Here is a 23,992-nt window from a genome sequence, read left to right on the forward strand (position 1 = left end):
CTTTTATATCTCTTTCTTGCGTAACTGCTGTGGCTAGAACCTCTAGTACGATGTTTAAATAGAAGTGGAGAGAGATGAAATCTTTGTCTTCTTCCTATCTGTGGGGGAAAACATCTAGTCATTCACTATTAAGTGTGATGTTAGTTGTGAGTTTTCAGACATCCTTTATCAGATTAAAGAAGTTCCCTTCTATTTCTAGTTCGTTGAATATTTTTATTATGAAAGAGTGTTGGAGTCTATCAAGCACGTTTCTTCATATATTGAGATGATCATGTTATCTTTCTAAATTTTAAATGTATTGGACTATATATAGTTGATTTACAATGCTGTGTTAGTTTCACATGTATAGCAAAGTGATTCAGTTATACATATACATATATTCATTATTTTTTAGATTCTTTTCTCATATAGATTATCACAGAATATTGAGTAGAGGTCCCTGTGCTATACGGTTGGTCCTTATTAGTTATCTCTCTTATATGTAGTATTGTGTGTGTGTTCATCCAAAGCTCCTTATTTATCCCTCCCCCTACGTTTCCCCTTTGGTAACCATAAGTTTGTTTTTGATATCTCTAAGTCTGTTTTGGGTTTGTAAATAAGTTCATTTGTATCATTTTTTAAAAATCTGATGCCACATATGAGTGATATCATATGATATTTGTCTTTCTCTGAGTTACTTCATTTAGTATGATAATTTCTACATCACCCTTGTTGCTGCAAATGGCATTATTCCATTCTTTTTTATGGCTGAGTAATAGTAAATATGTACCACATTTCCATAGTAAATATGTACCACATCTTCTTTACCCATTCCTCTGTCGACATTTAGGTTACTTCCATGTCTTGGCTATTGTAAACAGTGCTGCAATAAACACTGGGGTGCATGTATCCTTTCGGATTACAGTTTTCTCTGGATATATGTCCAGGAGCGGGACTGCTGGGTCATATGGTAGTTCTATTTTTAGATTTTTAAGGAACCTCCATACTGTCCTCCATGGTGGTTGTACCAATTTGTACCAATTTACATTCCCACCAGCAGTGTAGGAGGGTTCCTCTTTCTCCACACCCCCTCCAGCATTTATTGTTTGTAGACTTTTTGATGATGGCCATCCTGACCAGTGCAAGGTGATACCTCACTGTAGTTTTAATTTGCATTTCTCTGATAATCACTGATATTGAGCATCTTTTCATGTGCTTTTTGGCCATCTGAAAGTCTTCTTTGGAGAAATATCTTTTCAGGTCTTCTGCCCATTTTTTGATTGGGTTGTTTGTTTTTTTGACTTAGAGCTGCATGAGCTGTTTGTATATTTTGGAGATTAACCCACTGCCAGTTGCTTCATTTGCAAACATTTTCTCACGTTCTGTAGGCTGTCTTTTTGTTTGTTAATGGTTTCCTTTGCTGTGCAGAAGCTAAGTTTAACTAGGTCCCATTTGTTTATTTTTGTTTTTATTTTCATTACTCTAGGAGGTGGATCAAAAAAGATACTGCTGTGATTCACGTAAAAGAGTGTTCTGCCTATGTTTTCCCCTAAGAGTTTTATAGCGTTTGACATTATAGTTAGGTCTTTGTTCCATTTTGAGTTTATTTTTGTGTATGGTGTTAGAGAATGTTCTAATTTCATCCTTTTACATGTAGCTGTCCAGTTTTCCCAGGCCCACTTCTTTACTCCATTGTACATGCTTGCCTGTTTTATCATAGATTAATTGACCATAGGTGCATGGGAGATGGTATGTTATCTTGTATTTTCTTTTATTGATATGATGTATTACATTCATGAATTTTGATATGGTGAACCAACCTTGCATTTCTTGCATGTGGATAAATTCTACTTGATCACAGTGTATAATTCTTTTTATATGTTGCTGGATTTCATTTGTAAGTACTCTGTCGAATATTTTTGCATCCATAGTCATAAGAGAGACTGGTCTGTAGTGTTTTTTTTTTTTTTTTTTTTTGCGGTACGCGGGCCTCTCACTGTTGTGGCCTCTCCCGTTCGGAGCACAGGCTCCGGACGTGCAGGCTCAGCAGCCATGGCTCACAGGCCCAGCAGCTCTGTGGCATGTGGGATCTTCCCGGACCGGGGCACGAACCCACATCCCCTGCATCGGCAGGTGGACTCTCAACCACTGCACCACCAGGGAAGCCCCTGTAGTGTCTTTTTTTCTTTTCCTTGTGAAGTCCTTGTCTGGTATTGGTATCAAGTATATATCAAGTGTATATATATATATATATATGTATGTGTATGTATCAAGTACTCCCTCTTCTACTTTTAGAAGAGTTTGTGAACATTTGCTGTTAACTCTTTTCTAAATATTTGGTAGAGTTCAGCAATGATCCTCCAGACTTGGACTTTCTTTATGGGTGGTCTTTTGATTCCTGCTTCTATCTCTTCACTTGATATAGATCTATTCAGATTGTCTATTTCTCCTTGAGTCAGTTTCAGTAGTTTGTGTCTTTCTAGGAATTTTTCCATTTTATCTAAGTTAAACAATTTGTTGGTGTACAATTGTTCAAGTATTCCTTTATAATAATTGTTATTAATTTAGGGTCAGTAGTAGTATCTCTTCTTTCACTTCTGATTCTAGTGTTTGAGTGTTTCTTTTTTTCTTGGCCAATCTAACTAAAGATTTGTCAATTTTGTTGATCATTTCAAAGAACTAGCTTTTGGTTTCATTGATTTCCTCTATTTTTTTCTATTTTCTATTTCATTAAATTCTGCTATAATTATTATTCCCTTCCTTCAGCTTGATCTTAGGTTTGGTTTGCTCTTACTCTTCCACTGTCGTAAGGTAGAAGACTAAGGTAATTGATCTTTCTTATCATAGGCATTCTACAGTTATAAACTTCCCTCTAAGCACTCCTTTAGTTGCATCCCACAGGTTTTGATATGTTGTCTTTATTTTCATCCATCTCAAAACACTTTCTGAATTTGCCTTTGACTTCTTCTTTGACCCACTGCCTACTTTAAAATACACTGCTTAATTTTTACATATTTGTGAGTTCCCCAAAGTTTTCCTGCTATTCATTTCTAATTTCACTCCACTGTGGTTGTAAAACATTTTGTATTACTGCTAAAATTGAATAAGTTTAAATTTTATGCAGGTTTGTTTTATGGCCTAGTATATGGTCTGTCTTTGAGAATGTCCTGTGTTTACTTGATAAGCATATATATAGTATTGTTGTTAGGTGGAGTGTTCTATAGATGTCTGTTAGGTATAGTTGGTTTACAGTATTGGTCAAGTCTTATTTTTCCTGTTGATCTTCTGTCTACTTTTTCTATCCATTATTGCAAGTAGAGTATTGAAGCTTCCAACTATTGCCACTGTCTATTTCTCCCTTCATTGCTGTCAGTTTTTGTTTTACGCATTTTAGTGCTCTGTTATTAGATACACTTTTATAACTGTTATAGTTTCCTAATGTATTACCTTCTTATCATTATAGAATGTCCCTCTTTATCTCTAATAGTAGAAATAAAGCTATTGTGTTTTAAAGTCTATTTTGGCTGATATCAACGTAGCCATTTGAGCTTTCTCGTCATTGCTGTTTGCATGATATATAGTTTTCCATCCTTTTACTTTCAGTCTATTTGTATCTTTGAATTTAAAGTATGTTTCTTGTAGACAGCATACACTGGACCATGTGTTTTTAGTCAGTCTAACAATCATTGCCTTTGCATTAAATTATCCCACCCATTTACACTTAATATAAGTATTGATAAAAGCTGGATTTATACCTGCTGTTTTACTTATTGTTTTCCATATATTTTATGTCTTTTTTTGTTTTCTATACCACCATTACTGCTTTCTTCTGCATTAAGTGAATATTTTTTAATGAAGCATTTCAACTTCTTTAATGATTTTTTACATTATAATTTTCTGAGGGTTTTTTTTAAAGTGACTGCTCTAGTGTTTAGCATGTATATCTTATCTTATCCAAATGAGCTTCTGATTTATACCAGGTGAGTATATAGAAGGGTTTCTGCTTTATAGCATCATTTCTTTTACCCCCTTCTTTAGTGTTTTTGCAATAAAATTACATCAATTAATGTTACAAGTCCAACAATACATTGCTATAATTATTTCTGTGCCATGTGTAATGACTTCCTTAGCCTAATGCAGTTTTTCTCACACACATATCCTTTGTACCGTTATTGACAAATATATTACACATATATTACATTATAGCTTTAACAGTGTATTTTATATTCAATTTATTTTTAAACAGGTTAAAAGAAAAAAGGAGAAAGTATGCATCTCTTATGACTTTTATAATTACATAATGACACTTATTGGTGCCCTTTGTTTATTGTGTGAACTCAAATTACCATCTGAGGTCACCTGCTTTTACCTTGAAGAACTTCTTGTAGTATTTCTTGTAAGGTGTATCTGTCAGAAACAAATTTGCTCAGTATATATATTTTCCTTTATTTTTTGGCTGCGTTGGGTTTTCATTGCTGGGAGCGGGCTTTCTTTAGTTGCAGTGAGCAGGGTCTACTCTTCATTGCACTGCTTGGGTTTCTCATTGTGATGGCTTCTCTTGTTGCAGAGCACGGGTTCTAGGCACGTGGGCTTCAGTAGTTGCGGCACGTGGGCTCAGTAGTTGTGGCTCGCGGGCTCCAGGGCGCAGGCTCAGTAGTTGTGGCACACGGGCTTAGCTGCTCTGCGGTATGTGGGATCTTCCCAGACCAGGGCTCAAACCCGTGTCCCCTGCATTGGCAGGCAGATTCTTAACCACTGTGCCACCAGTGAAGTCCCTCCCTCAGTTTCTGATTATCTGAGAAAGTCTATTTCACCTCCGTTTTTGAGATATATGTTCACTGGTATAGGATTTTGATTAATAGTTTTTTTTTTTCCTTTCAGGCCTTTAAAAATGTTATCCTATTGCCTTCTGGCCTCCGTTGTCTCTGCTGAAAAGTCTGCTATCTAAACCTACAGAACTCCCTTTAAGTGACGCATCATTTTTCTCTTGATGCTTTCAATATTTTGTCTTTGACTTTCACTATTCTTACTATGATGTATCTGTTTGTGCATCTCTTTGTGTTTAATCCTGATTGGATTTTATTGAGCTTCCTGGATATGTAAGTTATTGTTTTTCAATAAATTTGTGAAGTTTACAGTCATTATTTCCTTGCATATTTTTTCTGCTCCTTTCTCTCTCCTTCTGGTACGCCCATTATAAATATGTTGGAGCATGTGATTGTATCCCACATTTCTCTGAGGCTCTATTCATTGTTCTTAATTTGTTTTTCTCTCTGTTCTTCAACTTGCATAAAAAGCCTATCTACAAATTCACTTCTTGTTCTGCAGTTCAAATCAGTTAAGCCTCTCTGATGAATTTTTAAATTTTAGTTATTTTACTTTTCAATTCCATAATTTCTTTTGATTCCTTTTTTTAAAAATTTCCATCTCTTGAACATATGTATATGTATAACTGATTCACTTTGTTATAAAGCAGAAACTAACACACCATTGTAAAGCAATTATACCCCAATAAAGATGTTAAAAATAAAAATAAAAAATAAAAAAATTTCTATCTCTTTATTGATATTCTCTATTTGATGTGACCCTATAATCATATTTTCTTTCACGACTTCAATTGTGAGTTCCTTTATGTCTGTGAACATGTCCATAATGGCTACTTTAAAGTCTTTTTTTGATAAATGTGGCCTCTCTGACAGGCAGTTTCTGTGGCCTGCTTTTTGTTGTGGCCTGGGTCATACTTTCCTGTTTCTTTATATGTTCCATAGTTTGCTGTTGTTGGAAACCAGACATTTTAGATAACATGTTGTACCACGTCTAGGTACTGGTACACCTCTACCCTTCTGGGGCATGTTCTTGTTATTTGCTTGTTTATTTGTTTAGTGACTGGCTGGATTGTTTTAGTGAAGTTTATTCCCCCATACACAGTGATCAGCTTCTAATGTTGTTCCTCAGGGGAGGCACAGCCTTGGTATATCCACCACTACCCTCAGATCACTGGATCACCATGGTTTGGGCAGGGCTCTCTTCCTGCCTTTTCTTAACCAAGCCCAGCTGTTAAAATCCAAAAACTGTGGCTGGTTGCTCTTTTTATTTTTTTTTTAATATCTATTTATTTGGCTGCATCAGGTCTTAGTTGAGGCACAGGGCTTCTCTCTAGTTGTGGCCGCGGGCTCTAGAATGCGCAGGCTTAGCTGCCCCACGGTATGTGGGAGCTTAGTTCCCCAACCAGGGATCAAACCTGCATCCCCTGCATTGGAAGGTGGCTTCTTAACCACTGGACTACCAGGGAAGTCCCTGGTTGTTCTATTATTTTCAACAATGCCCTGGAGCATAAACTGGTCTATAAACAATCCAATCAAGTTCTGGTTCCTTTGAAGAACAGTTTCTGAGATGAGAGTTTGATTTTCCTTCTGACCTTAGGAAGGCTCTTGTGATGTTTTACTCCCTGGGTTCTTACCTGCAAACTAGCTGGCCTATACTTTAGCCTGCTCGAATCTCCTCTGAAATGCCTGTAACCACAACCTCCACAGTTCTTGTGTGTGCCTTCAGGCTTGAACTTCTTCACTCCCCATTGCAAATGAAGTCAGTTCCCTTGGGAAGAAATTAGGAGCTATATGTGTTATGGTCTGTTTCTCCCTCTGGGCAAATCTCTGAGCCAGGACTCTGAAGCTAGGCTGGGGACAATGGAAAAGTTTTCCTTGAGTAACACTCCCTCTCTAGGAGCTGAGCTCAGTGCAGAGAAAGGGGACACAATCTCAATTCTCCCAGCTTGACCCTCCTGGGATGACCCACCAACTTATAACCCAAGGCAAGAGTGATGTGGGTCCCAGTATTCTCAGCATGCCACACCCAAACTCCACAAGTCAGGGCTGGGTGGAAGAAGGAGTCCCCACTGTTCAACTGCTCTCACCCAGGACTTAGCAACAGCAATAGGTAGCTGGGGCAGGATAAGAAATGCTGATGTCCAGTTCCTCCGGGAAGAAAGCCGTTAGTCTAGGTGAAAGGAGGGGACCAGAGGGCAGGCCTGTGTTCTTGGCTACAGTAATCTTGAGTGTAATCTCCACCTTGCTGAGCTGGCTAGGGGGAAGAAGGAAGCAGTACTGGCTTAAAAACCACAGACACTCTTACTTCTTACTAAATTTTCACAGATATTCTTGAATAAATGTTTCTTCAGTTGCTGTTCACCCTTAGAAACATTTCCAGAGACTTTAAATGGCTGGATTTTAGGGGTTTTTAAAATCACTTTCACCAGTTTCACTGGGGAGCAGGGCAGCAGAGCTCCTCATGCTATCCTGCCAGAAGTTGATCACTAAGGTTGCCCACTCTCACCACTCTTATTCAACATAGTTTTGGAAGTTTTAGCCACAGCAATCAGAGAAGAAAAGGAAATAAAAGGAATCCAAATCGGAAAAGAAGAAGTAAAGCTGTCACTGTTTGCAGATGACATGATACTATACATAGAGAATCCTAAAGATGCTACCAGAAAACTACTAGAGCTTATCAATGAATTTGGTAAAGTAGTAGGATACAAAATTAATGCACAGAAATCTCTGGCATTCCTGTATACTAATGATGAAAAATCTGAAAGTGAAATCAAGAAAACACTCCCATTTACCATTGCAACAAAAAGAATAAAATATCTAGGAATAAACCTACCTAAGGAGACAAAAGAACTGTATGCAGAAAATTATAAGACACTGATGAAAGAAATTAAAGATGATACAAATAGATGGAGAGATATACCATGTTCTTGGATTGGAAGAATCAACATTGTGAAAATGACTCTACTACCCAAAGCAATCTATAGATTCAAGGCAATCCCTATCAAACTACCACTGGCATTTTTCACAGAACTAGAACAAAAATTTTCACAATTTGTATGGAAACACAAAAGACCCCGAATAGCCAAAGCAATCTTGAGAATGAAAAACGGAGCTGGAGGAATCAGGCTCCCTGACTTCAGACTATACTACAAAGCTACAGTAATCAAGACAGTATGGTACTGGCACAAAAACAGAAAGATAGATCAATGGAACAGGATAGAAAGCCCAGAGATAAACCCATGCACATATGGACACCTTATCTTTGATAAAGGTGGCAGGAATGAACAGTGGAGAAAGGACAGCCTCTTCAATAAGTGGTGCTGGGAAAACTGGACAGGTACATGTAAAAGTATGAGATTAGATCACTCCCTAACACCATACACAAAAATAAGCTCAAAATGGATTAAAGACCTAAATGTAAGGCCAGAAACTATCAAACTCTTAGAGGAAAACATAGGCAGAACACTCTATGACATAAATCACAGCAAGATCCTTTCTGACTCACCTCCTAGAGAAATGGAAATAAAAACAAAAATAAACACATGGGACCTAATGAGACTTAAAAGCTTTTGCTCAGCAAAGGAAACCATAAACAAGACAAAAAGGCAACCCTGAGAATGGGAGAAAATATTTGCAAATGAAGCAACTGACGAAGGATTAATCTCTAAAATATACAAGCAGCTCATGCAGCTCAATAGCAAAAAAACAAACAACCCAATCCAAAAATGGGCAGAAGACCTAAATAGACATTTCTCCAAAGAAGATATACAGACTGCCAACAAACACATGAAAGAATGCTCAACATCATTAATCATTAGAGAAATGCAAATCAAAACTACAATGAGATATTATCTCACACCAGTCAGAATGGCCATCATCAAAAAAATCTAGAAACAATAAATGCTGGAGAGGGTGTGGAGAAAAGGGAACACTCTTGCACTGCTGGTGGGAATGTGAATTGGTTCAGCCACTATGGAGAACAGTATGGAGGTTCCTTAAAAAACTACAAATAGAACTACTATATGACCCAGCAATCCCACTACTGGGCATATACCCTGAGAAAACCAAAATTCAAAAAGAGTCATGTACCAAAATGTTCATTGCAGCTCTATTTACAATAGCCTGGAGATGGAAACAACCTAAGTGCCCATCATCGGATGAATGGATAAAGAAGATGTGGCACAGGTATACAATGGAATATTACTCAGCCATAAAAAGAAACGAAATTGAGCTATTTGTAATGAGGTGGATAGACCTAGAGTCTGTCATACAGAGTGAAGTAAGTCAGAAAGAAAAAGACAAATACCGTATGCTAACACATATATATGGAAGTTAAGGAAAAAAAAATGTCATGAAGAACCTAGGGGTAAGACAGGAATAAAGACACAGACCTACTGGAGAACGGACTTGAGGATATGGGGAGGGGGAAGGGTGAGCTGTGACAGGGTGAGAGAGAGGCATGGACATATATACACTAACAAACATAAGGTAGATAGCTAGTGGGAAGCAGCCGCATGGCACAGGGATATTGGCTCGGTGCTTTGTGACCGCCTGGAGGGGTGGGATAGGGAGGGTGGGAGGGAGGGAGACGCAAGAGGGAAGAGATATGGGAACATATGTATATGTATAACTGATTCACTTTGTTATAAAGCAGAAACTAACACACCATTGTAAAGCAATTATACCCCAATAAAGATGTTAAAAAAAAAAAAGTTGATCACCCATTTGTCATTTAACGTGGAGGTGAAGGAAGCAAAGTGCTGGGGCCGTATATGTGCTATCTCATTTTATCTTCACAACTGTGAGGCAGATATGACAGATCTGACTTTTACAGACCATGAAACTGAGTTCCAAAGTCCCAGTAAAAAAGCAAGTAGTGGCAACAATCTGATTCAAAACCAGGTATAACTGCCTCCAAAGCTCCTGTTCTTGAGTAAGCCCGTCCCTTCATCTCTGATACAGATAGTTTTAAAAATGAGGCCTCATGAGGCAGTTACATCCCTGTGCAGGCACAATAATTTCTGTAGGCGATACATCAATTTCTTCCTCCTCCAGATCTTTTATAATAATACCATGAGAAGTACTACTCTGTTTCCTCATGCCTTGAGCTACATTCCCACAAAGAATCTATCTTTTATTTTTTCTGTACTTTTGAAATCTGTTTTCCTAAAGAGCAAAGTAGGTATGATGTGCACTGTGTTTGGTTCTTTGATTATTATGAACATTAAGATGACAAGGTCTCTTTGCTCCCAAGATTACCATTATGCATAAGCACAGATGCAAAGCCAAGCAGAAATGTCATTAAGAAGTGATACCTCCTTTAAAAAAGACTCACACTTATTTTGAAGATTCTTAGATACAAAATTGTCAGATTTATGGGGGAAGTTTAACATACCAAAATATTCATAGTCACAACTCACAGTCATTAATGAGAAGATTCCACTTTAAAAGTGATATCATGCTCTTTAATATATTTTAAAAAACGAAGTGCCAATATTTTGAAAATTAAAAAAATTCTTACCATCCAGATTTAAACAAAATCTAAAAAAATAAACTAAATAAACCTAAAATATATAAGAAGAAACCTTTCTCTATATTCACATGCCAAAAAAGAAATAAAATTTAAAAATAAAAAGACATGTCAATCTAGATTTGAAAGTTTAGTCATTATCTCTATTTGGCTCCATTTATCACTGTTACCAAAAAAAAAAAAAAATGGGGGGTGCCAGTTTTTACCACCTCAAAAAGTCATATTTCCTGGTAACAAATTCTCCTGCTTAATTCTGATGTTGTGCTAACCTAAGTGTTAGAGGAAAAAAAGAATAGCTACTGAAGACAAAACGTCCTAAATTACAAGAACCATTAAGGGAACTGTGAACACGTGGTAAGGAATAGAGTTACATGTTATATTTAAATAAATGTTAAAGAATGCATTAGGGTGAGACTGTTTGCTCCGAGTGGCTATTTCACACACAACAGAGGCCCACCACACTTGTAAGTGTTCTGTCACACTTGGTCACCCCAATTAGAATCTGGCAATAGGAAAGACCCTCAAAAGTTCAGAGAAATGTTTGTTTTTGAAGATCTTTAATCTCAACCATCAACACCTTACTGAAATAAACAAAACACCTTTGCTAAGGAAACAAAGATGGTGAAGACTTAAAAGAGATGAATCAAAAATAATTAAAATTACTTTGTTGATAGAAAATGACAGCACTGGAGGACAGCATCAAGTCACAGCTGCTCAAGTGACAACGGCATCGAACGGCTATTTTAAGTTTGCCGTGGTGTGCTCAATAGCTGTTTGAAGAATGCAGTAAATGTACTTACCAAATATTTCCCCTCCACTAGCATATTCTGTCACCAGATAAATCATCCGTTCTGTCTCCATAACCTGGTGCAAAGGCAGGAAAGTGACAGTGATACAAATGACAGGCTGATATCACAGGAAGAGAAACGAATGAATCTTCTTTTGTCATTTGAAGTATTAATAACCATTACTGCCTAAAGGAAACTTAAAACATCAGGGGATTGGGAGGGTGACAGACATAAACGTTATTAAGAAGAAAGGGGGAAAACAGGTATTCCTCCAAGTTCTTAAAAGTAGGAAATATTTCCTACTTGTGAGAGTCCTTTTGTCACCCCAGGAGGCCTCTGCAACCTTTTAAGCTCCACAAAACTGAGAAGCGAAGAAGCTGCCAAGAACCAAAAAGTTCACATTCGACAGTGATCACCTGAAGCTCAAAAATGTCCCCCGCAAAACCCAACCAAAACAAAACTTAGGGAGAACAACAGGAATCACTTAAGAACTGCACAAATATCACATATGGCTGTGCTTTTTTTAAATGGAAATGACAACTTTCCTGTCCACCATCCTTTTATTCAAAACTGGGAATGATAATATAAATATTCAACACTTCAATAATATAAACGACTTACTTGTATTTTTATCTTAGTCTCTATTTTGCCACTGTTTACAAAATTAGTTGTAGTGTGTTGTCAGTTCCTTCTTCCTTTTTACCTTTTTCATTAAATATTTATTAAAGTAATATATGAGTATATATGTTCATTATAAACATTTTAAATACCCAGTATATAAACAAAAGACCAAAGGTTTTCCTCTTTCCAACCCCCTCCATTTTATTCCTCAGTGGAAACACTGTTTATAGCTTATTCTATAACATTTTAGAGCAGTGCTGTCCAATAGAAACATTGTGAGTCTCATATAAAATTTTAACTTTTCTAGTAGCCACATTAGAAAAGAAAAAGTTAATTCTAATAATATATTTTATTATCATTAATATTATTTCAAAAATTTTTAATTGTAAACAGCTCCAATTTTTATATTTACATTAATATTAAATGAAAGTAAAAATCCAGTTCCTCATTCACTCTAGCCACATGTTAATACACAATAACCACATGTGGCTAGTGGCTATCATAGTAGGCAATACAGTTTTACACTTTCACTATGCTTCAAGGTTAATTATTTTATCAAATCATTCCCTAGTCACTTTATTTTTGACATCTCTATACGTTAATACCATAACAGTATCATACATTACCTTATAATAATAGATCTATTTCTTCTTTTCAATAGTTTCATAGTACTCCATTGTATGTATGCATATTCTTTTAATTTTTCAATCTAATAACTGTGTCATTTTTTTCACTTTAATTTAAACACTCTCTATAGACTGGTGATACTAGCCCACTGTTACATGTATTGCTTCCAAGTTCTTTATATGTTGACTTATATAACAAAAAGTAAGTACCCTAAATATATGCAGTTGTTTAGGAAAAAAAAGAAAAGGAAAAAAAATGTCATAATGTATATCTCCTTTGTACCAGGCCTTTTATTGACTGTAAATCTTTTAAATTTTATTGAAGTACAGTTGATTTACAGTGTTGTTTTTAATTTCAGATTTTTTTGAAAAGAACTTTGCAGGAGTTCAAAAACTTTCCTATATAGTTATCTATATTTGGCTCACTCTATAAACCCGGAGAGACTAAAGCTTTAACAAATGACCTGAAAACTGCCTTGACAACTCAACAGCCATTCTTCATCTTGGCAGTTCAGAATCTCCCAGTAACAATATTAGCTGCCAGAGAGCAAAATTAAAGCTTAAGAAAGGGCAATGTTCAAAGCCAGGGCTGAAAGTATATAAACCTTATAGGCTAATGAAATCTTGGGTAAGAAAGGTAAATTTGCAGATTTCAGTTATAAGGTTAGTACCTATAAGTTAACCTCTTGAGAAAGATCAGCCTAATAAGCTCTACAACTATTTAAAGATGATTTACTTTAAAAAGTGAGGTCAAGGGCTTCCCTGGTGGCGCAGTGGTTGAGAGTCCACCTGCCGATGCAGGGGACACGGGTTCGTGCCCCGGTCCGGGAAGATGCCACATGCCACAGAGCGGCTGGGCCCGTGAGCCATGGCCACTGAGCCTGCGCGTCCGGAGCCTGTGCTCCGCAACGGGAGAGGCCACAGCGGTGAGAGGCCCGCGTACCACAAGAAGAAAAAAAAAAAAAAAAAAGTGAGGTCAAGAAGTTTACTCAACCTGTCAGGATAGGAAGGAAGCAGAGGTTAGACACCTCTGAGTTTGCAGATACAGGTCTTCAGACAACCCCAGAAACCTTTCATGGGTTTCCTTCTGGGGTACAGTGGAGGTGTGGTTCAACATAATTTAGTGTGATAGATTTCAACAAGCCTGCTCCTGCTGATCTAATTCATTTCATTATGTGAGCAGCTGACGCCAGAGACGAGCCCTAACACTGTAGCCTTAACCGTATACAGTAATATCAAGACATGCTTTCTTTCCCATGAAAGCAACAGACTATGAAAGTTTCCTCTTTGGGCCTTGGTCAATGTACTCTTCACACTCTTACACATGATCCCGGATCTGGGCCAGTAACCACTTACTGCAGACTAACAGCAGCAAATGAATTGAGGGGGTGGCCACATCCTGCAGAACCAGGTGATGGCTGATCTGGTAGAAAGCAGTGAGCAGGGCTGGCCCTATGTACAGGCAGAGCTCATGGCTGCCAACATGCTGCAATATGAGAAGCACCTCAAAGCTCTACCTCTCCCAAAATACCTCCTCTACCAGCCTGCTAAGGCAAGGTCCTCCTCTCCTATCTGGCTTAAAATTCCAGTCATTAGATTTACTGCTTTTGCAGTAAGGCTAGGGAATGACTTTTGATGAAGGCATGAAATATGCATGCTTCTTGGAAGATAAGAAAACTAGAACAGAAATCTCTTCCATTACACAGAATCAATCTCTTGGTTATCAAAGTAATCAAATGCTATCTTAGAAAACTAAGTCTAGTACCCTGTTAGAATAGAAAGGAGGTAGGCTCTGACTCATACAAGAAGCCATGCTTAAAATATCCTTTGCCATCATAATTCATAACATGATCACAGAAATTAGTATTTAAATAATATTGTAAAAATTAATATTACTTTCACCCCTCAAAATTCTGTACCTTTTGGGTTCCCCATTCTGCTTTAAGATTCTGACCTAAATAAGTAAGTTCTCATCCCCTTTTTGTGTAACTCTAAGAATGGCATCCAAGTTTTAAAGAACAAATTATAAAGGCCTACTTAGGTAAGTTAGACCTTACCAGTAAATACCCAAGGGAAACAGAAGTACTGAGTTGGGGGATAATAGGGTAGGATAAATAGTAGGATAAATATATGAACATAGAAACAAAAAAAAGTTGCAGATGTTCACCCACCCACCTTCCCTTCAAAAGTAACCACAGACACAAGTGACCATTCTGGGTTCTTTGTTGCCATACGCTACACCACTAGTGATCCTACCTGGTAAAGCCTGATAATATGGGGGTGGCAAAGCATCTTCATAATTTGAACTTCTCGGAAAATCTTCTTCAAGTTTTCTTCATCCAGCTGGGTCTTATCTATGATCTTGATAGCAACCTGACAGCAGAGAAAGAAAATTTACTCTGATGCATTATTTATTATTTTTTAATAAATTTATTTATTTTATTTATTTATTTTTGGCTGTGTTGCATCTTCCTTGCTGCACACGAACTTTATCTAGTTGTGGCGAGCGGAGCCTACTCTTCGCTGCGGTGGCTTCTCTTGTTGGAGAGCATGGACTCTAGGCACACAGGCTCAGCAGTTGTGGCGCACAGGCTTAGCTGCTCTGAAGCATGTGGGATCTTCCCGGACCAGGGCTCGAACTGAGCCACCAGGGAAGCCCTCTGATGCATTATTAAAAGGAGTTTACTAAGGAAAATTAAATCCACTTTAAAACGTATTCCACAAAATACAAACTGCCAGTATTTTGTTTACAGAATGCCAATGAAGAAAATAAATACACTCTTTTTAGAAAGACAGAAAATGGACTTCCCTGGTGGCGCAGTGGTTAAGAATCTGCCTGCCAATGCAGGGGACACAGGTTCGAGCCCTGGTCCGGGAAGATCCCACATGCCACGGAGCAACTAAGCCCGTGTACCACAACTACTGAGCCTGCTCTCTAGAGCCCGCGAGCCACAGCTACTGAGCCCACATGCCACAACTACTGAAGCCCGCACGCCTAGAGCCCGTGCTCTGCAACAAGAGAAGTCACCGCAATGAGAAGCCTACGCACCACAACGAAGAGTGGCCCCCACTCACCGCAACTAGAGAAAGCCTGCACACAGCAACAAAGACCCAATGAAGAAAGGAAGGAAGGAAGGAAGGGAGGGAGGGAGGGAGGGAGGAAGACAGGAAATGGATTCCTAGCAAGTTGGTCTCAAAGGAACAGACTCCTAAAGCTAATGGGTCTTCTGCCATTTCTTAAATTGCTGCTATAGTAAAACCCCAGGACAAAATACTTCATTACTCTGCAGATGCAGTTACATTTTAGGCAAATCATGCTGGGTGCAGAGAATGGTATGTAGGGCCTCTTATTAAGACAAAAAGCTTACATCATAAGTAAGTGATGACTTAGTAAGGGCTGACCAGAAATTCCACAGGTGCATCCCACACCTCACCAGGTGCTTCTGTAACTCAGTAACAGTAGTAGTAGTGGTGATGGTGGTGGTGGTACCAGCAGCAGTTACTATATACTGAACACTAACTGTATGCCAGGCATAATCCTTAGTGCTTTGCAAGTACTGACTCATTTAAACCTTACAACACTCCATATTATTATCAACCTTATTTTACAAATATGGAAATTGAGACACAAAGAGATTAAGTAATTACCCAAGATTAAGTAATTTATAGCTAGTATGTGGTAGAGCCAAGACTGAAGCCCAGGTATCTCAGCTTTGGAATCAAATTCTTAATGATAACCCTCCAAAAATCTGGAGATCTTTCTGTGCTGTATATACACTGCTTCAGCATAAAGCAGCTTTCTACTTTGCTCCTAATTCTTAAGATACTCAGCAGCATACATATTTAAAAGCAGAACGAACGATGAAAGACTTTCTAAAATTACTAAATCTAAACTTCATTATTCTCAGTGAAATACTCAAAATATTGGGGTGCCCCCGAATATCTCTATATCTCAGTTTCAATTACTCAATCAGTATGTAATCAATGAATACTAGTTGGACGAAGGACCAGGACTAGGCAAATTCTAGCCCCTTTCAGTTCTTAAAATTCTATGATTCTATACACTGGGGGAAGAAAATAAAATTTATACTAATTGAGAAAAAAAGGAAAAAGAAAAAACAGGGAAGCAAAAATGTCAATACTAAAAAGTTTAGCCCAAGGATATAAAGACAGTATGGAACTATACGTGGTAGATGATTCGAATGTATGAATGACCAACATAACAATAACTTTGTTTGGAGCTGTTTCAGATGTAGAATGAGGACTAACGGGAGAAAGGTACAGGCAGACAAATTTCAGCTCAATTCAGAGTTAAGCCCTGCCTAATGATGGAATGTGATAAAATGAGGTGGGTGTAGCTTGAGTTTCAGAGATTAACCAGACACAGCCTTCACTTCAGTGAGCTCACAATCTAGTAGAGGAAAGACATATGTGAAACAGCCAACTATACAACATTGGAAATACAATCAATAAAGCTATGTACACAGTATAAGTAGAAAAGAGGATGAAGTATGACCTTCATTTGGGGGGAGAATAAGTAGACATAGGGAAAGACTTCACAAAGAAGAGAGAACTTGAGAAGAGACAGAATTGAGATGGGCAGAAAAGAAGGAAGAGAATTTTATAAGGAACAACAGCAGAATCATTAACAAGTCCTACCAGCTGCCTGACCTCCTAATAAGTCTTGAACCATATGACCCGCGACCACGAGCATTTCTACTCCTCATGACTGTGTCAGATCACACACAGTGTGCTGTCTAATATAGTAGGGACCAGCCACATGTGATTACTGAGCACTTGAAATGTGCACGTAAAATATACACCAGATTTCAAAGACTTAATATTAAAAAGGGAATATAAACTATCTTACTGATAATTTGTACATTGATTACATGTAGAAATAACATTCTGGATATACTAGGTAAATAAAATATATTATTAAAACTAATTTCAATGAAAAGGCAATCCTATGGAACGGGAAAAATATTTACAAATCACATATCTGATAAGGGATTACAAACCAAAATATAGAAGGAATTCATACAACTCAGTTTAAAAAAAAAAACCCCAATTCAAAAATGGGCAAAGGACCTAAACAGACATTTTTCCAAGGAGGACATACCAATGGCCAACAGGTACATGAAATGGTATTCAACATCACTGGTCACCAGGGAAATGCAAATCAAAACCACAATGAGACACCACCTCCTGCCTGTTAGGATGTCTACTATCAAAAACACAAAAGAGGGCTTCCCTTGGTGGCGCAGTGGTTGAGAGTCCTCCTGCCGATGCAGGGGACACGGATTCGTGCCCCGGTCCAGGAAGATCCCATATGCCGTGGAGCAGTTGGGCCCGTGAGCCATGGCTGCTGAGCCTGCGCGTGCTCCACAACAGGAGAGGCCACAACAGTGAGAGGCCCGCGCACCGTAAAAAAAAAAAGATAAATGCTGGCAAGGAAATGGAGAAAGGGGAACCCTTTTACACTGGTGGTGGGAATGTAAACTGGTACAGCCACTCTGAAAACAGTATGGAGGTTCCTCAAGAAATTAAAAAATAGAACTACCATATGATCCAGCAATCTCACTTCTGGGTGGGAAACGAAAGGAAACAAAATCATTATCTCAAAGAGATTATCTGTACTCTGATGTTCATTCAACAGTCAAGGTACCAGAAATGACCTAAGCGTCCATCACAGATGAATGGATAAAAAAATGTGGTGTATGTATACTACTGAATATTATTGAGCCTTAAAAAAGGAAATCCTGTCATTTGCAACCAGTGGATGAACTTGGAGGACATTATCGTAAGTGAAATAAGTCAAAGACAAATATCACATTACCGCATGGTATCACCTACATGTAAAATTTTAAAAAGAACGAAAGAACAAACGAACAAAAGAAAGAAAGAGTCAAACTCATAGAAACAGAAAGTAGAAAAGTGGCTGCCAGGGGCTGAGAGGTGGGGAAAATAGGAAGAGGTTGGTAAATGGGTACAAACTTTCAGTTATAAAATGAATAAGGTCTGAGGATCTAATGTAAAAAATGATGACTACAGTTGATAACACTGTGCTGTAGCATTGAAATCTGTTGAGAGTAAAACTTAAATATTCTCACCATATAGAAAAAAAAGATAAATATGTCAGGTGATAGATATGTTAATTAACTCAAGGGGTAAACCGTTTCACAGTGCATACATATCAAAACATCACATTGAACAATTTAAGTATCTTACAATTCTATTTGTTAATTACACTTCAATAAAGAGGGGTGGGGGGGAACCTAACTAATTTCACCTGTTTTTACTTTTTGAAATATGACTACTCAAAAAGTAAAAATTATATACATGGCCCTCATTTTATTGGACAGCACTGGTCTAGATGATACCAATAAGCTAGCTACCAATTAAAGCAGGTATTCCACGAAAATGACTTCTGAAATACTTGACCCAATACTGAGAATTGCCAGCCACCTATCTCAAAGAAACTTGGCAGGCTACAAGGCACTCAATGCTCAACACTGCCTCGGGGAGAATCTTAAATAAGGTCTCAAAAGTTGCATTCCAAGAACTCAATTTAATTCCATTAAAAATTGTTTACTGAGCAACTGACTGGCTTAAGGCAGTGCCCTCGAGCAGCTCACCAGCAGCTACTCTCAACAGGGATTCTGTGAGACAATTAAGTTTTACACTCAGTTTTACAGCAGTTCTCAAACTTTTTGGTCTTGGGATTCCTTCTCTTAAAAATTACTGAGAACCTTCAAAGAAGTTTTGTTTATATGGGTAATATCTATAAATATTTACTTAGAAATTAGATTAAAATTACAGTCAGAAATTAAAACAGAAAATTTTAAAGCAGAAGAATACACATGCACACATTTCATCAGCCATCAGAGTAATCATATCATCAAACATCAGGTGGTCTTTTGAAATCTCCACTGCATAATTATGAGATAATGAGAGTGAAAAATGAAAATAATGTTTGAATATTTATAAAAACAGTTTTGACCGAGGGACTCACTGAAAGAGTTTTGGAGACTCTGGGGTCCCTGGATCAAACATTGAGAACAACAAGGCATCACTGTATGTAATGAATTAACTTCTTGCCTAGGTATCTAGAATGGTACTGAAACAGGAGGAAAGGGGGCAGAACACAACCTTTAAAAGAATGACATGGCCATAGGACATGACAAAAACTGGTTAGAACCAACTAAGTCCAAGATGGCGGAAGATGTGACTTCCACTGGACCTTAAGCCTCATTATATGCTCATTGTAATACATTAGCATATGCTAAATGACACACCCACCAGAGCCATGACAGCTCTGAGGCTAACCATAAAAGGTCAAAAAGTGAGCGGTGGCCCAATTCCTGGAAATCCCTTCCCCAAAATAATTGGAATAATTCTCCCACTCATTAGGCTACGAAATTACCCAGCCCATAAAAACTAATCATGTCATATATTTCGGGGCCTCTCACCTTCTGCGATGGCCCACATTCTGTCTGTGGAGTGTGTTTCATTCTAAATAAATCCACTTCTTACCAATCACTTTGTCTCTCACTGAACTCTTTCTGTGACGAGACATCAAGAAACTGAGCTTCATTAAGTCCTGAGACCAGGTGTGTGATCTCAATTAAAAGACCGTGGGTTCAAGTCCCAATCTGAGTTGCACGGTTTCAGTACCACCTTTGGGAAAACTGAGAAAATCTTCACTCAATTTTTTTTTCCTGTAGGACTTAATTCCTTCTATAAGAATTAATTCATTCTCAGTTGAGATGGCTTCTAGAAAAGGAATTTAAATGTCTTTGCAATCAGCCTTGGTGAAAAGCTTTTTCCTTTTAAACTTACTAGAAAATAGAATTGTCATCAGGAAACAGGTTTAATGCAACCCAAAACCACCACAAACTGCACAAGCTAGACTATAAGCACTAAATGGCCATGATTAAAGATGTACCATATGTACCACGGTCAGGACGTAGGCTGGTCATACTCTTGGGAAGATCCTGACCTTTGCGCTGGAACCAATCAAGGAGTTGGTATTTTAGTTTGTAACAAATATTCAGATCAAGTACTAAGGGGCAAAGACATACATTTGGAAAGAACCCATTACTCCATCCATTTTACATACCATCATAACTGTTTCTGGGAAAATATGCAGCTGTCAAGCCTAAGGAATGACTGAGATGTTAGGATTCTAGCCAACTTCAGACAGGAGGATTCAACATGACCACCAACGATAATAATGGTCAATCAGCTCTCAATGAATTCCAAAGGAAATACAGTTGACCCTGAACAATGTGGGTTTGAACTGCTAGGGCCCACTTATACATGGATTTTTCTTGATAGTAAACACTACAGTACTACAGTCCACGGCTGGTTGACTCCACAGATGTGGAGGAATCAGGGATGTGGAGGGCCAGATGTAAGTTTTATGTGGATTAATCCCGGTGTTGTTCAAGAGTCAACTATAGTTTTAAATAAAAGAAAAAGAAAAAAAAAGATTCAACTATTGTTTAAAATATCTAGCAGGTCTTTAGGTGATTTTTATTTTTCTATACTTCTCTGTTTGGGCTGTACTGAACAGGGAAAATAAAATAATTCATGCATGCACAATGTCTGGGGGATAGAGAATTGAGAGCTTACCTGCACTGACAAAATATACCATGAAACATGCATTATTCTTGGAAGTATTTCTAAGGTGGTACACGGTATATCGTGCATAATTAATAAATGAAAATTTTCTGGTGACGACTTGGAATTCAAGGCATAGAAGGGACATTTTTTTTTTTTTTTTGCAGTACGCAGGCCTCTCACTGTTGTGGCCTCTCCCGTTGTGGAGCACAGGCTCTGGACGCACAGGCTCAGAGGCCATGGCTCACGGGCCCAGCCGCTCTGCGGCATGTGGGATCCTCCCAGACCGGGACACGAACCTGTGTCCCCTGCATCGGCAGGCGGACTCTCAACCACTGCGCCAACAGGGAAGCCCCAGAAGGGACATTTTTAAGGCAAAAAAGAAAATAACTTCTCAGTTCCAGTAATTCCCATCTGGTTAACATTTACCGTCTCAGAAAACAGAAGTCCTAGGAATGTCTCTAACACAATGGGCAACTCCCTCAGCCTAACTGACATTATTGTTGTTGTTATCTTAACATTTACATGGTGCCAACAATACTTTGTATGCTTTACAGAACATTAAATCAACTCCTGGCCTGTAGGTTTACCACTTAAATGAACTGAACAAAAAGATCTTTAAAAAGGGATGGGGGGAGATAGGAGAAGAGGATGGAGTGGATAAAAAACATGAAGGTAAGGTTAGAATTACTTACAAAGTATCAGTCCCCATTCCATTTTCAGGTATTTATTTTGGATTGACCACATCTCAGAAGTCTAAAAGGGGGATTGAGATTGAGATTGACGGCTGAATTCTAAGGGAGCTATTTAAAAGGATGCCCTGAAGCCTTTTTTAAAGGAAGAATTTAAAGGAAGGGCAGGAAAGAGGGAGAGGCCCAAAGAAGATTGGAGGGCAAACAGGAGCTTAGAGAAGAGAGGAGGGATTGGGCAGAAAAGCATAGAGAAATGGGGAGGAAAAGGGTAAGAGCTAAATGGTTTAACAAGGAAGTCCTAATAGTTTAAAGTGGCTACCAAAGCAAATGGTATAATGAAACGATACCAATTGTTACAGAAATGTTTTGAAATAAAAGAAAAACAGAACAGCAGTTAGTCCAAGGAGAAATTTAAAGTTATGGTAGGAAATTAAGCTATGAAAGATGAAATTTTCGTGCCAGAGAAGAAAGACTGGACATGTGAGTAAAGAACTTGGCAATGGCCTGGACTGTGAGGTCAGAAGGAAGCAGAAAGCTGAATGGATTTCAAGATGAATTTTCTTAATGAAGTACATGCTACTCCTTCCTAGAGTGCCAGCTCATAGGTAAAAATAACACAGACTCACAGAAGGATTGTGCTCTTCCCAAGAACGGTATTTGTCAAGGAGTCTGTGTACTGTTAGGCACATTTAGATGCAGCACCTAGAACACTCAAAGCTTTTTAAATCACCAGCTGGAAAGAGAGCTAATCTCCCCAATGGAGATTTATTACACTGAGCATCTTGCTAACCTTACAATGAACGGTAGTGTTGTTCCCAGTGAACAAAGTCAGCAACAGTTCATATTTTAAATTGTTTTAAATTATATTAATATGCCCCCAAAGCCTAATAACATAGCCTGCAGTAGCAGGAGGTTGATTGAACCAAGGGAACACAATAACAGTTGAAAAACCATTCTAAATTCCTCATCTCTTTGCATCTCCCAATTATTTGGTAATGAAGACTAAGGGAAAATAGGAAGCAATCTCCGTTATCAGATAAGCATCTTACCCTCCCTACTTCTGAAACTCTTACCTGTCCTGCATCCTTAGATGTCAGGACTGTGAGCTAATTGTGAAGATGTACATCTTCGTCAAGCCAGGCATTTCTAGTCTGAATGGTTATAACACTGGGCTGTCTGTCTTCCCTGCAGCAGCCCAGAGTTAGAGCCAGCTTCCCTGTGCCCATCAGGAACACTGCACCAAGCACCTTCTGAGGGGCTTTCCTAATCCCAGCTGCAAACCATAAGTGCTGGCAGGAAATGCCCCCTGGGATTCCACCAAAATGGGAATATTTTTGTGTGGTGGCTTTTTGCATTTATTCCGACTTCAATGAGTTCCTTTTATTAAGTAGTCATCACATTTTCAAACCAAATAGATTTTATTTCCATAATGAATGTCTGTGTCTCATGTGAAGTGAACAGTGAAGTTTAAGTGACTTAAATCACTCGCCTGTATAGTCTAACTGGAACATTAATTAATTCTCAAATTTCTGATATTTATTTTAAAGGCAGGAGGAGGAATGTTGATAAACAACAGTGCCATAGAAAAAAATCTGAAAAACTGTTTCAGCAAAGTATAGCTCATTATTATATGGATTATTGCTATTAGATTGGCCAAAAAGTTTGTTCAGTTAGTGAATACGTTGTTCAATTCAGTTCTTGGTGGAAATTACTTTTATTTTTACTTAAAACTGAATGAACTTTTTGGCCAACCCAATACATATCACATGTATGTTAACATTATTGTACCCATATTAAATGTAAAAACACAACTACATGAAGTATGTACTTCATATCACAGTTAACATTTAATAAGATTGTTCGTCCTTTCCCTTAGCAGGATTACATGCATCCTAAATTCTGACTTTCTATAATAGTCCTAAATTGACATTACAGTACAAGTCTAGAATTCTAAAAAGCTACTAGAAGTACCAGCAAGGATTTTACTTTTAAATAAGCTACCATAATTATGTATTAATTCACTAAAATATTAAGTATAGTTAATAACAGTGAGGGTTTTTTTAAGAACTCATTAAAAGCATCCACAATTTAAGCAAAAACCAACCTATTTATTACACTGTCTACTGGGCCCTCTTTTGATCTTATGACAGTATTGCTTTTAAGCAAATGGATATGACTCCTAATTCACTGCCAAAGAGACCCAAAAGAATCTCCAGACATCAGAAATAGTTTCATTTAAGACAGACATATTTGCATAAATATCTTTTTAGAAAACTAACAGACCATGAGAAACATCACCCAAAAA

The 23,992-nt window shown here is 37.9% G+C and overlaps 1 protein-coding gene across 6 annotated transcripts in view; it reads right to left on the reverse strand.

Moving 5' to 3' along the window:
* Positions 1–23,992, reverse strand: part of SIK3 (SIK family kinase 3) — a 246,560-nt gene that overhangs the window by 93,992 nt on the left and 128,576 nt on the right. For all 6 annotated transcript variants that reach the window (XM_060160441.1, XM_060160438.1, XM_060160440.1 and 3 more), the window contains exons 2-3: positions 14,627–14,743; positions 11,136–11,199 (exon numbers count right to left, since the gene is read on the reverse strand). In XM_060160441.1, coding sequence (XP_060016424.1) covers positions 11,136–11,199; positions 14,627–14,743 — 181 coding nt within the window. The remainder of the gene's footprint in view (positions 1–11,135; positions 11,200–14,626; positions 14,744–23,992) is intronic.

The sequence above is a fragment of the Lagenorhynchus albirostris genome, chromosome 9, assembly GCF_949774975.1.
Source record: "Lagenorhynchus albirostris chromosome 9, mLagAlb1.1, whole genome shotgun sequence".
NCBI classification, from domain to species: domain Eukaryota; kingdom Metazoa; phylum Chordata; class Mammalia; order Artiodactyla; family Delphinidae; genus Lagenorhynchus; species Lagenorhynchus albirostris.